Raw genomic sequence first — 13,724 nt, forward strand, 5'->3', positions numbered from 1 at the left:
AATACCAGCTTCCCAAAAGATCCTTTGTTTCATCTGCACTCTACTTACTCCCTTTTAGAAAACACCTAACTAGCTCAACAAGGACACCAGATCCTACATTTCATCCTTCTGGAGCATTTCAAGTTATCTCTGTCTGAACCTAGGTATCTGAATCACTGCAAGAAAATAAAAAGCTGACATGTTGGTGGTTTTTTTCATTTTATTGCTGAATATAACTGCCACTTGGTGATGAACATGAAGCTATATGTTATACCTATGAGTACTCCAACACCATCCTACTGATGGTTTGGAGGTGAATAATTCCTGTATCTCCAGCCTCTCCTTCTACAAATCTCAGAATAGATTATTTTTCTTTTTCTCCTAATATATGTATTAATTAAAACTTTCTGTTCCTTTGGTATAAGAATGCATATGTACATTTATGTGGAGTTTGTTCCTAATTCAATCATAAGGCAAGGGTTGAAGTAACAAATTTGACCAAAGTAGTACCTCTGTGGCAATTAGCTTTTAAACGTGGTATTTTACATAAAAATGCAAACTGAATTGGATCAGAAAAGTGTCAAAATCACAGCAATGTAAGAAAGGTTTGCAAGCAGACAACGTGCAATGACAACTGTGTCTTCCTGCTGACAGTTCTGTAAGTTCCTTTTAACTCTATTGATATACTGCACCTCAAACTCCTGCAGTGTTACAGTCCCATCTGCGATCAGTTTATCAGCATACTTCTTCAGCACTGGCACCTGCTTGTGAATCTGCTTGTACATTAGGGGCTGGGTGAACATTGGTTCATCCATCTCATTGTGCCCTCTCCTACGGTAACAAACCTACAAAAGGAAAGATTGTTTCCATTGGTGAAGGAAGATGTAAAATGGAATTCTTTTATTTCACAGTTGTACAGAGATATGGAAGCCTCTGGTAGAAAAAAAAGTTTATCAATTACTGCAGATAATTTTTTTTTTGTTTTGTTTTTAAAAAGAGTCATTCAAATGACTTTTAAAAGTCATTCAAATCAAACTATGTCTCCTGAACAGAGAAAACTTAAAAGAATTATACGTATACACAGAATGAAAAGTTATGAAAACCAAGACTTACTAAGTCAACAACCACATCTTTGTTGAATGTGTTTCGCCATTCTGCAGCTACACTGCACACATACATCACTGCTTCAGGGTCATCAGCATTCACATGAAAAATGGGAGCATTGACCACACGAGCAACATCAGTAGGATACGGAGACGAACGTGCCATACGGGGGTCTGTAGTGAAGCCAATCTAAAAAAATCCAGGAACTTCCATTACAATGATGTAGATGTCACCTTCTACTTTGCTTTGAGCACTTGGGTTTTCATTCGACAATCACTTATGTAGCAGTAGTCTTAGCTTTTCATTTTGGTAAGCCATATGAGCTTTTTTCCCTTTGCTCCCTTACAAACTAAACAAAGCAAACATAACCCAGTTACAAACTGAATGAAATAAACATAGGTGTTGAAGCGTTATCCAGTCAGTTGCTAGACACTATGATTGTTTTCAGGATCATTCTAGCCATTCTAATGGACAGAGGATACAAGACAACAAGCTAGTAAGCAAGAATAAATAAATAAATATACCAGCAAAAAAAACCCAAAACCAACAACACTCAGTACATAAATTGATTCAAAAATGTTCTTTTTATTACCTGGTTGTTGACAACAACATGAATAGTTCCATTTGTGGTGTAAGAAGGAAGGTCACTAAGATGAAATGTTTCATAAACGACACCTTGTCCTGCAAAGGCAGCATCCCCATGTAACAATATGGACATAACCTAAGATGGAGGATTGCACACACAAAATCACACACATATTAGAAAGTAAAACTCCAGTTCTCAGCATGATCTCTCTGCTCTGTGTTTCTGTAGTGCTTATGAAATAGAATCATATTTTTATATCAGCATCCTGCATTGTATTTTTACAATAAACCACAGACTTGTCAGAATTCTGCTGCCTTTGTTCAGTTCCAAAATGAAATAGTTTTAAGTCTGCCTTCTGAAGTTTCCCTTAAGGCACCACTCTGAAAGCTTTATCCAGTTAAATAGGTTACCATCTATCTCTTCTGGGAAGGGGACAGAGTGGAAGAGTGCAATACAAAATTGTTAGTAAATTATTTTTATTAAAAATACTTTAGAGCCTACTAGCAAGAATTACTATAACATTATACAACCTTTACCTTTTTTCCTGCAGTATCCCCTCGATAAAATTGTTCAGCCTTTGTCTTCCCCTGCACAACAGGATCGACTGCTTCCAAGTGAGAAGGGTTAGCCATCAGGGATAGAGTAATCTTCTTGTTTGTTGCTCTGTTAATCCTCTCATGATACATTCCCAGATGATACTTTACATCTCCAGATCCCTAACATGCAAGATGTAGTCAAAGCTCAGGAATGTTGTACACACAAACTGCATCTGACTACAGATTTTTTTCTGTATGAAAATTCTGCTTCATTCTGAGAAACGAATCTAGCTAATTTTGCATCAGTACGCGCTACCATTTTATGGAATGAACACAGACCCCAATTCCCAGTGCTGTGTGGGAAGGGAGGCTGAACAGGATAGATCGACTGAAGACTGTCTTTAGCTTGCCTTTACTCCTCACTGCTCAAGTCTGTTGGTACTTGGCAATAAATCACATTGATCTCCCTTTGATGAGCCTTGTTTTGTTTGTGACGGTGATTGGTAAGTAATCTCCCTGCCCTTACCTCAACCCAGGAGCTTTTGCTTCATTGTATTTTCCCCTCCTGCTCTGCTGAGTGGGGAAGTCAGTGAGCAACCATGGAACTTAGCTAGCTGTCAGTGTGAAACCACCACAAATATCTGTAAAATATTGATTCTCATTTCATACACGCAAAGGTCACTCCAAAAGTAACGCCTCCTGTTTCATTATGTTGGCTCATGATGTCAGAGGTGGATGTTGGTTGTATGGCAGTAGAGTTTGAACTTTCCACGGGTATTCCATTCAATTTTGCTGCTGCATGATAAATGGCAGGAGAGGAGCAGTCTGACACAACAGCACCTGACATGGAAGTGTATAAGAAGCAAAGGTGTGGAATTTTATTCCTCCACGTGGAAAAAAAAATGTGTCCAGTGGTATCTGTTGACACTTGCTGAATGTTTATAGAGACCAAACAGTGGATGTGAGCTCAGCGAGGCAGTGGATGGCACATCTCAGCAGTTTTGACAGTGAGTCACCTCTGCTGGTACAGATGTCTGTGACCACAGCATGCAGGTTCTTGTTCATAGTTGGTGAAAATGCACAGCTAACAATGGAGACTATGTTGAAAAACAGTGCTTTGGAGATGAGAATTTGTTCTATGAAATTATTATTGTGCTCTTTGTATCTGTTGTAGTCCCCAGGTAAATAAATACAAGGCATTACTTTTGGAGTGACAACAACTCCTGAATACAACAAACTCAGTTAAATCATCTGGAACTGACGTATCTTCACTCATTTTTTTAAAGACTCTATAATCAAAACACCTTCTGCATGTTAAAGGCACAGTACAGTCTTCGAATTTATTAAGAAATTTTATCAAATGACCTTTGTCCTGAAACGAGAGAATACGACAGTGCATTTCAGCACCTGATAATGCTATTATGACAACTATGACAGGTTAGGTTGCAGTTGGACTTTGTGACCTTTAAGGTCTTTTCCAGTCTGAGCAATTCTATGATTCTATGACCAAAAGCATCTAAAAAGCACATTGAATGTTTATCTCTCTAGGTATATCTATTGAAGAAGCACTTTACCTCATCAGCTGCTTCAAGTTTGGGATCAAACTGACAGAAGATCTGTTCCAGCTCTTTTCGGATGACATTAGCCAATACATTCAGCCTACCTCTAAGAAAATTCCAAACAATATTATGTCTCAAAAATGTTAATTGCACAGAGTCAGGAGCATAAAACTTTTAAAACCGCAAGACACCCCTGTCAGAAATTTGGAATTCAGTAGTTCACTTTGAACTACTGAGCTTGAAACCCTTCATTCTACCCCCTTCTAATGCATTCCCAATGTTTTTAACATCTACTTATCCAACTACAAGCAATGAATTATGCAGTTATCCAGCAGTTTTAACATGATATTAATTAGCAATTAGCAGACCGCAAAAGTATGTCTATCTCAGCCTGCTTTCTCAATTCTAGACTCAATGGAATAAATATCACAGCTGCTGCCACGCTTGCTTTCAGCTCCAAAGTTCGCCTCTAAGGGCCGCAGCTGTCACTGACACGTCTGTTACATTTCTGCATAGCCATTGCTCACTCTAACAAACTCTTGCTTCCACACTTCTCTAACATCAATTTTATTAACAAAATTCAACTGCTCAAAGCCTGCCTTAAGACTAAAACCATGCACTGGGGGGTTTCTGTTGCATTACCTATGAGGCATCCCCATTATAACATATTCAATTCCCATTTCACTGGATTTATCAATGATTGTCTTAAGCGCAGGAATCATTACTTCACATCCTTCCAAGCCAAATCTCTTCTCAGAAGACCACTTGCGAGCAAGGAAGTCTTCAAATCTTCACCAAAGGAAAACAAACAAACAAAAAAAAAAAAAAACCAAGAAACAGTATTTACATTACGAAAACGTAGCAAATACTTATTGTTTATGAATACATGCTTATAGGCCTCCAGTTATCAGTCACACTTTGGGGAAAGGGGTAGAGAGAGGAAGACAAAACAAAATTAAGTCTTCCTCCTCCATTTGAGAATTATTTACCCTGACTTTGAAACGATTTGGATAGGCAGAAGAGTCACCATCTTGGTCAAAATTCAAGTTAAACAGTGCTCTTTCCCATGTATAGCCCTTCCTAGAAAAGAAGTCTACTCTATGGATTGAAAAATATAGAGAATCTGTATTTTCTGGAGATAACTATTAAATGCTCAAAGAAAACAGCAGCAGAAAGCATGCCTATTTCAATAGCAGAGCTCCACAAATTGCCTGATGAAATGGCTGGAAATGTGCCAAGAGAAAAGACACAGGAATTTCTGGTCCAGCTACATCAGGAGAAAAGTGTGGATCCTTGACAATTCTATGCTTTTTCATTCTTTAATGCATTTGGACCAGAGGCAGTGCAAGTGGTTAAAAAGCACCTTTTAACAAATACCAAAAGGGTCATATGTTGTCAAGCGTGGAGATAAAAAATGCAAAGAGAATACATTTTCATTAAAATAACTGTATAAAATCATCTTTGCAATGTCTGGGCTTATAAAGCTGCCATCATCCATTAAGACACGGCTTATTCCTCACTTAAAACGTTGACATCTACATCTTTGAAATGAAACTGAGGAGAGAAATGAAGAGACTCTCCTTAGATAAACATTGAATACCTCGGCTAAAACATGCTGCCATAATTCTGAGGAAGTCAGTGGGGTCATGCCTGTTCATATGAACTGAAAGTGGGGTCCCTATGCAAACACCAAGCCTTACAGAGCAAAGAAGAAACTGGTTGTATACAGTTTTCCTTCTCTCTGCAGCTGAAAGCCAATACTGAACAATTAGAAAGTTTGTAATTTAAGTCAAGCTGTCAATAAGCGTGTAGAACTACAATATTTCAGCTACATCTTGCAAGGCCCCCATATGCTGCTGTGAGTTCACAAGGGCAGGCAAGCTGCTGCTGCTGCTATGTGTATCTGGTGCTCAGCAAGGAGCAAGTTTTATGTAAGACAGCTGCTAACAGAAGGGGAAATACGGAAAGACTTGACCCTGCACAGGTATAAGATGCCCAGACTACACAATCGTTGTCCAGCACTGATATGTGGAGTAATGCACAAAGCTCAAATATCTACAGTCATTGTTTTGTGGGAAGAAGATCTTTTGTTCAACAGGCTACATGTAAACATCGCAAAGAATGAGAAATCTTGCTTTAAAATACAGTTTCAAGTACCTGAAGTATGTACTTGGAAGTAACAATTTTAATATCAGGATTCTTAGGTAAAATGATGTAGCTTTACAAAGTCTCTTTACAAACTGTTCTCAAGACCACAATTAGTTGTTCACAAAACCAGATTTCTTTTTTTCTTGTTCATTTTCAGACAAAACTAGCACACTAGATGGATAGAAACTTAAGTAAAACTTTTTTCTTCCATTTACAGCAGAAAATTTATTTGGTAAAAGATGAACATTTGGCTGCTTCGTGCCACTAGAAACTGCAGATTTTTCCATAACTTAGATAAACAGGAATAACAGCAAAAATTTTTGTCTCCAGAGAAATGGAGATTATTACACTGAGAGCTTGAAAAATGAACTTACACAGGTGCAACATTCACTTGATCAGTAAGTGACTTATTTCTGTTTAACTTATAACTGGACAAACAATCTTGTTATAATATTGGCAAAGAAAATGCCTGGCAATTTACCTTCCAAGACTTCCAATGCACCCTTCATTTTTAAGTCTTTGAATAGAGAAGCTTAATCAAAAAACTTGCCTTTAAATATTGCTAACTCTCGTGTTTACCAAGGGATATGCAAACTGTTACAAAACATAACAGCTAGCATAAATCTCACACCTGGGAAGAGAATCTAATTCAGGCTCTGGAAATAAAGCATTTCTATACAGTCACAATGAGAGAAATCAATGAGCTGCTTCCAGACATGCTTTCCTACACTGCAGAGAACAAAACTCTTGCTGCCAGCACATTTCAGTGTACCTCAAAAGGCAGAGGACAAAAACTAGACTTGAAATAATATCTAAATCCAGTCCCATCTTGACACAGCTTTCCAAAGAGACTATTAGTATCCCAGTGAGTCAAACAAAACTCAGGCTAACATTCCACTCATCTAAAAATTCTCTTTGAATTGATAGTTATGATTGATATGATTTCTTTTGACCATGTGCTACCAGAAAGATATACGCATGGCAGAATATCAGCACCCAAATTTGTTATAGAATCCTCAGAGTCGGAAGGGACCTTTTTATGACTCCTATTTTTTGAAACAGGCTATGAATGTTCTCACATAGATATCACTAGTCTGCTGAAACATTTTTTCCCCATTATTTCTCCAAAAGCTAATCCAAACATTGCCGCATTTGCCACAAAAGTCTGTGTGAGTGGCAAAGATCACCACTTCCCATTTAAGAAAACAGAACATTAAAATTCACTACACAGACCTTGATAAACCTCATAGTACGTGCTTCCCCTTGATAACGTGGCCAGGTTAACTGTACACACTTGCATTCTAGGTTTCATTTCAACACTTAACCTCTACCTGAAATTTACTGAGCCCACCAGCTTCCCATGTTGATGTACACCCAGCAGTCACAGAGAAGTTTCCCAGCACCACCCCAGCATACCTCATGGAGCGCACCAGCCGTGCCAGCAAAGTCCTTTTTTCCTCATTTGTAAACTTCATAACACCTGGTGTCTCAAACTTCTGCCGGATCCATTGGCACTGCTCCACGTCATTGATGAACATAAATTCCAAGCCTATGTGTTGGCAGTAGGTATTCTAGGGTGTAAAAACACCAATTCAGGAGGCTTTAGGAATTAATGGGACATGAAAAAAACAAGTAGAACTTGAAAATCATACTTTCTTGCACTTCTGAAAATCCTGTTTTATCTTCTCTTCCCCTAGATTCTCCTCACACAAATCCTATGGGCAAATAAACTATTTTACTGAATGCAGGCTTTGCCTCACTAAATTGAAAGCTTTCTCCACAGAATAACATTTAATAGTTTAGTACTGAAAGACTTTCCTTTGGATTACCAAAGGATTTTCAAAATAGGCCAACATGTCTGCCGTAAACTTCCTGGCATATTTCACCTAACTCAAGACTCCTCTTCTGGACATACACAGTCCTTCCTTATACGCAACAGCAAAAATTCCAAATAATTTATTAAAATATATCCCGCCTTTTTAAAAGGTCACCTAAAGTAATAAAGACAATGAAAAGACAACTATGAAGCCGCATGCAAGTAATCTGATAGCTACCAAGAATGGAAAAAACAAAAACAAATCCAAGCAGCTGAGAGCAGAGAAAGAAATGAAAAGCAAAAACTACACAGACACTTCTAAAATTTTAGCATCTTGTTGTATTTATTTTCTTCTTACCTCAAAACTAATATTTTACCAGAAAAATTGTGTTTAAAATACAGTCAATAGAAATAAGGCATTGTGAATTTGAACACATAGCATGTGCTCTCTACTGCATCTAAGAAGTCATTTAATTCAGCTTCAAAAGAAAAAAAAAAATCCAAAGCTCTGGTGGGAGGAAGGAAACTGGAGGGTTTTTCTCTTTAACACAGATCAGTTTTTCGAGGCTTTTAGATTTTGCTATTGATTTTTTCCCCTTATTTGTACATTATAATTTTAAGGATTTTTTTTTTTTTTTTTTAAAATTACTGCTGAGAATGCTGGAAGTACAAAAAAAAAAAAAAAGCACATTTTGAGCTCCAAAGCAAACACAGTAGACACTGTCTGTGCATTAGATAAGCTAATGTAACAGTGGGTCAGATGTGCAACCCAACTCACTCTCTTACACTTCATCAGATTAAAGCATAGAGTTCCTATAAGCTCAGTATTTATTTTCTACTTACTTATGTTGCTTACTCATGATTCAGTTCTCTATTTTACCCTTTTAAACCCCACTCACCCCTAGCCCTATCTACTGCAACGGATTTCACTGCCACGCAACAAAATGAAATCTCTACTACTTCAACACTACAAGATCCCCAAAAAAGCACAGTCAAGAACACTCCATGTCTACTAGCTTAGTAGTTCACAAATTCACTACAAGTTCTACTTAATGTTTGTAATTTCCTCTATGTACATTTATGTAAATTATTTACTATCTTTGATAACTTCACATGGCATAGCTGTATTTGTCAGAGAACAAAACTCAAAGAAGGGGACTGGGGATAGAAGCAACGATCATCACCATCTACAAACTACAGCTGGGCTTTCATCAATTTGGTACCCAATTCTCCTATTTTTTACTAAGATAAAAGTCTCACTGAAGACAGGACACCAAGAGAAATCCCTGCACATCCTACGTATTGTTTGCAAGTGTTTAATATGTGATAGCAAGTAAACACAAATTATAAAGGTTCTACTGGTTTCAATCAATGGATCAATATAAGATCTTTTTTGCAAAACTATGGGCTGAATTAGTATTCTACATATTCCTTTTTTATATTTATCCTTCAACTACGTATTTCAGATGAAACTAATGGAACTACTATCTCTAAAAGCAGTACAGGAGACATTTCTTCTGTCATCTGAATTCTACGCTTGCTGTATTAATAAATGACAAATAAGTTCTCTGTGACTTACAATTGGAAAAAGTTCATTTCTGCAGGGATGAAAACAAGCCACAAATCAAAGATGTCATACTGACCTCCAGCCGTTTGATGATCTCTCGTAAAGAAAGACTGTTCTCATTTCCTCCTATGAAGGTGGTTGTAGGTAGTTGAAAGACTTTGTCCAAATCTGATTCATGCAAGCCGTAAAACCCTAAAACATGTGCATTATCAATTTGCAAAGCAAGGTGCAAGGCAAAAAGGAAATCAGAATTGTTTTTCAAACAACCACAAACCGAAGTTTAATAAAGAAATATTGAGAAAGATTAAGAATTGAAAATGTGAATATTTTGAAGGCATTCCTTGTTATAATGCACTTCACTCCGTATTTTAAAGAAATGTGTTCATTACAGTTACTGTTTGACTGGGAGTTACAAATCATTCTTTCTTAAACGCTCTTTAAATTTTACCATTTAAACACTGCCATTGACTCACTGACGCTCCGTACTGCATTTTGTACTTCACTGTTAAGTGAAAAGACTAATTCACAGAATCACAGAACTACCAAGGTTGGAAAAGACCTTCAAGATCACCCAGTCCAACTATCCACCTATCACTACTAGTACTCAGTAAACCAGGCCCCTCAACACAAAATCCAAACATTCCTTGGACATGTAATTGTAATAATCAGTGTAACTGTAATGATCAGGATCTCTTCCTTGTGGGAAAAAAAAGCAACAAACCAAACCAAAAAGAACGAGCTTCCACACACAGAAACAGTTAACAGGCTGGTTGGATGCCTACCAGATTGATTTATCCAATATTAATAATGAAAAAAAAAACAGAACACATTCAATGCAACTCTGCCCAAATACTCTGGTAGAATTATCAAGGTATTTCTTCCCCTGTCTTTTCATGGGAAAGTTAGTTTCAAAGATCACTGAAATGACCTGTACAGCACTATTTCCAAAGCAGCTTATAAAGCAGATTACCCCACCAAAACATAGTGTTGTTCAAGCATATCACATCATCTAGATTTAGAGCTATACAAATCCATGGTTTAGAATACAATTAAAAGAAAATATTTAACCATCATGCAGTTTCAAAAGCCAAAATACAGCACAGGCAAGACAGGCATCAATGCAAGTTAAAGAGTCCATGGGACAACGTTTAATCTTGACTTGTTAATGAAAAAATACATATAATCTTAAAATCTTGTTTTTATTCTGGAAAGTTGCAGGCATCCACTTTAACACTGATCTGAAAGCCAACACACAACTTCTAAACCCTCATGTAACAGTGCTGTGTTCTCTGTTATTTTTTATAATACAAAAGAAAAGAAAAAAAAGGGAATTAAAGATTAAATAACTACAGAAGTTAGTATTTAGAGCTGGAATCGGGCCAAAGGACTGTGCTGCAAGACTTACTATTCAGCACTTTCAGTAATTCTGTTTTAAAGTTAATACTATATATTGTTAAATTATTTCTTTTTCATAACACACACACACACAAAAAAAAAAAGGTGGTGGGGAGGAGGTGAACAGTTCCATTTAAAACGAAGTAGTGCTACCACTCTATACCCTTTTCTGCTGTCTGCCAGACTTCACAGGCTCTTCATACTCTGTTATAAAAACAACAACAGAACAGAACATGTACAGGCACACATAGAACACCTGTGCTTTGTACTGCAGCATATTTACAGAAGCATCACTTCATATTTAAAGAGCCATAATCTTAGTGAAACTGAAGAGTTCCTCAGCAATTCTAGGACTTGAGTGTGCAGTAGGTATACCTGTAACTACTGCATTTCAAAAGCAACTCTCAGAAGAAACTTCCTACCAGAAAGCTGTGACAAGGAAAAATGCAGAGGAAAATGAAACATTAAAACACCTTCTGTGCTATTTGAGGCTGTTCTTATGTTTTCTGCCTGAAACATTCAAAAGACTTTTGTGACAGACAACACTTAAGATAATTTCTAACCTAATCATGGAAATTTTAGCTCAGTTAACTAAGATTTCAGACACATTCTTCCCATCTCATTCAGAGTCCAAGCATGTTTCTCCTGTGCTCACAGAGCTTGCAGTATCATCTCTCCTGCCCAATCACTGCACTAAACTATCTGTAAAAAGTTAATCTGTATTGACATTGCAACAATCATTTATGATCTGAACAAATTATCTTCAGTTAGTACATATCCATTTTATTTTTAGTAGGTTCTTGTCTTTAAGGCTGACAAACTTCACAGTGAACCTTGATTTGTGTCAATACCTCTCTGTTTACAGACTTCAGCACTCCACTGCTTTTGTATGATCAAGGATCAGAACTGCTTCCCTTCGTGCCACCAGAAACAGAAAACACAGAGACTAAGCAGCAGCAGAGGTACTTAAAGTAAAACAAAGCAGAACGTGTTTTATCTGCTTCTTGCACCACATTTTATGACTAGTTCAAAAAGCTTCCCTATGTATCAAAGAAAAATTGATTCACTGTCCTTATCAGGCAGAATACCACCTTTCAAACAAACCAGGTATATAGAAGAGCAGAGAAAAATCAATCAGATGTTTCTTCATTCAAGTACAACATGAATAAAGAAACCAGTCAGTACTACTTCTAAAAAACATGCCCTCTTAACAAGCAGAAACCCTCATCCTTACCAACCCTCTCAAAAGCAGATTCCCTGTTTACTCTATTCTTCCAGCAAACTAATAATAATCATTGTTTGATTATATACAATTCATGAATTCTATAGTTCCCATGCTTTCTTCTGATAATTTCAGACTTTGGTTCTTCAAGTGTAACAGAAAGGATAAATATCAGAGGCTAGAACCCAACTTAGGTATGAAATTTCTGCCACGGTGGTTCCCCTGTCCACCATTCTGCTTCTTTCTTGTTTTGACTGGGGACATCTGAAGTTTAATCAGGATGAAAAAAAGGTACCAAGCATGAAGGCACAAAAGTGATTTAGATCACCAGAACTTGGTCTGATGCACTGATTAGTAATAATTTCTGGTGTCAAAAAAAGTAAGAATTTGTATATTTATATTTAAAATTGTTACTCATCTGAAAGTGAACTCACAGCAACCTTACCAGTGACCTCAGGGTAGAAATTTAATCTTCATGAAGTTTGAGCCTCCTTACTGAGACTCAAACATCTAACTATTTTGTGATACCATCAAGTACAAAAGGTACAAGCCTTCCCGCAATGTCTCATTCAATCACCTCAGCCCAAGGAGATAGAAAAAAGACAAGTAACCATTGCAAATAACAAGGTACGCTGTGTACTCACCAAGTTTATCGATTGTAGTGATTAAGTCAGATGGAACAAACGAATCCAGGTCTGCATCCAGAATCCCAAGAGGATCTAGCTGAGCCACATGATGGCCACGGATCTGAAAACAAAAAGTGACAGAAAAACAAAATCAAGCTAATTAAAGTCAGACAAAGGGAATAAGTCACCGCTACCTCTCCAAAGCACACAGATAAGCCATGAAGTCAAAACAAGCAAACACTGCTAACACCAAGAGTCAGAGTCACAAAGTTTGCCCCTAAAGAACAAAAAATAAGCATTATTAATATCTCCAGATATTTATACCATCCCTATTAATAACTGTAGGCTATAAATTAGAATGCAAGGTTTTTGCTTGGCATTAAACTTAAAGTAGAATTACAAAGAAATATAAATAAAGAAAACTGATACAGATGGTAAAATCTGAACCTTTGGATCAAGTTCAGAAAATAATTTGTATATTTTCTACTTTGGTTGTTTTATATTTATGGTTGAGTCTTCTTTTGAGCAGATGCAGAACACCAAAATATGGTATTACTGACCTTAAAAAATGGATTGATGAAAAATAATTTTATATCAGGAGTTAAAAAATCAGTCTTCATAATCACATAGCAATCACATCATAGCTTCACAACACATAGCAATCTCTATTTTCATGTGAGAAATTCCGGAAATTTAGTCTATGACATGAATGATACTGAAGATACTAGAGACAGTATCTTCAGAATACACACAGGAACACACAGGAGAACACACAGGAAGTGGGGAGTTTAGTCAGCTTTCAGTTATCAGGATTGCTGCTGTCAATGCACACAAGTTGCTATAGATTAGTGCCTTACATTAACACACAACAATACTACAGAAGAAATAACTCATTAATTCAATAGAGACACACAAGTGCTTTGTGTTGTTTTTGTTTGTTTGTTTGTTTTGTTTTTTATATGATCTCTGTTATGCATGAGACTCCTAGACCAAATTACCTCATTAAAAACTTTTAATTTATGAAGATTTGACTACTTTCTCCGTACTACTTTTCAAGGAGAAATTCAGATCATATGAGCAGAATTTCATTCACATTGCTAATATCTCAATTGCCTCTTTATATTAATAAACTGGAACATTAATAACTTACATCACAAAGTACTAGAGAGGGATTAAAGTGTGGCTC

At 36.8% G+C, this 13,724-nt stretch overlaps 1 protein-coding gene across 3 annotated transcripts in view; it reads right to left on the reverse strand.

Annotated features, from left to right (window-relative positions):
- Positions 1-13,724, reverse strand: part of OGDHL (oxoglutarate dehydrogenase L) — a gene marked incomplete at both ends in the record, with an annotated part of 48,851 nt that overhangs the window by 25,778 nt on the left and 9,349 nt on the right. For 2 of the 3 annotated variants that reach the window (XM_079536180.1, XM_079536181.1), the window contains 9 exons: positions 672-824; positions 1,093-1,272; positions 1,676-1,804; positions 2,206-2,385; positions 3,780-3,870; positions 4,407-4,553; positions 7,329-7,483; positions 9,372-9,487; positions 12,557-12,659. In XM_079536180.1, coding sequence (XP_079392306.1) covers positions 672-824; positions 1,093-1,272; positions 1,676-1,804; positions 2,206-2,385; positions 3,780-3,870; positions 4,407-4,553; positions 7,329-7,483; positions 9,372-9,487; positions 12,557-12,659 — 1,254 coding nt within the window. Of the gene's footprint in view, positions 1-671; positions 825-1,092; positions 1,273-1,675; positions 1,805-2,205; positions 2,386-3,779; positions 3,871-4,406; positions 4,554-7,328; positions 7,484-9,371; positions 9,524-12,556; positions 12,660-13,724 lie in introns of all 3 variants that reach the window. The other variant, XM_079536179.1, reaches the window with a different exon arrangement.

This window comes from Tetrao urogallus, assembly GCF_951394365.1.
Source record: "Tetrao urogallus genome assembly, chromosome: 5".
NCBI lineage: Eukaryota > Metazoa > Chordata > Aves > Galliformes > Phasianidae > Tetrao > Tetrao urogallus.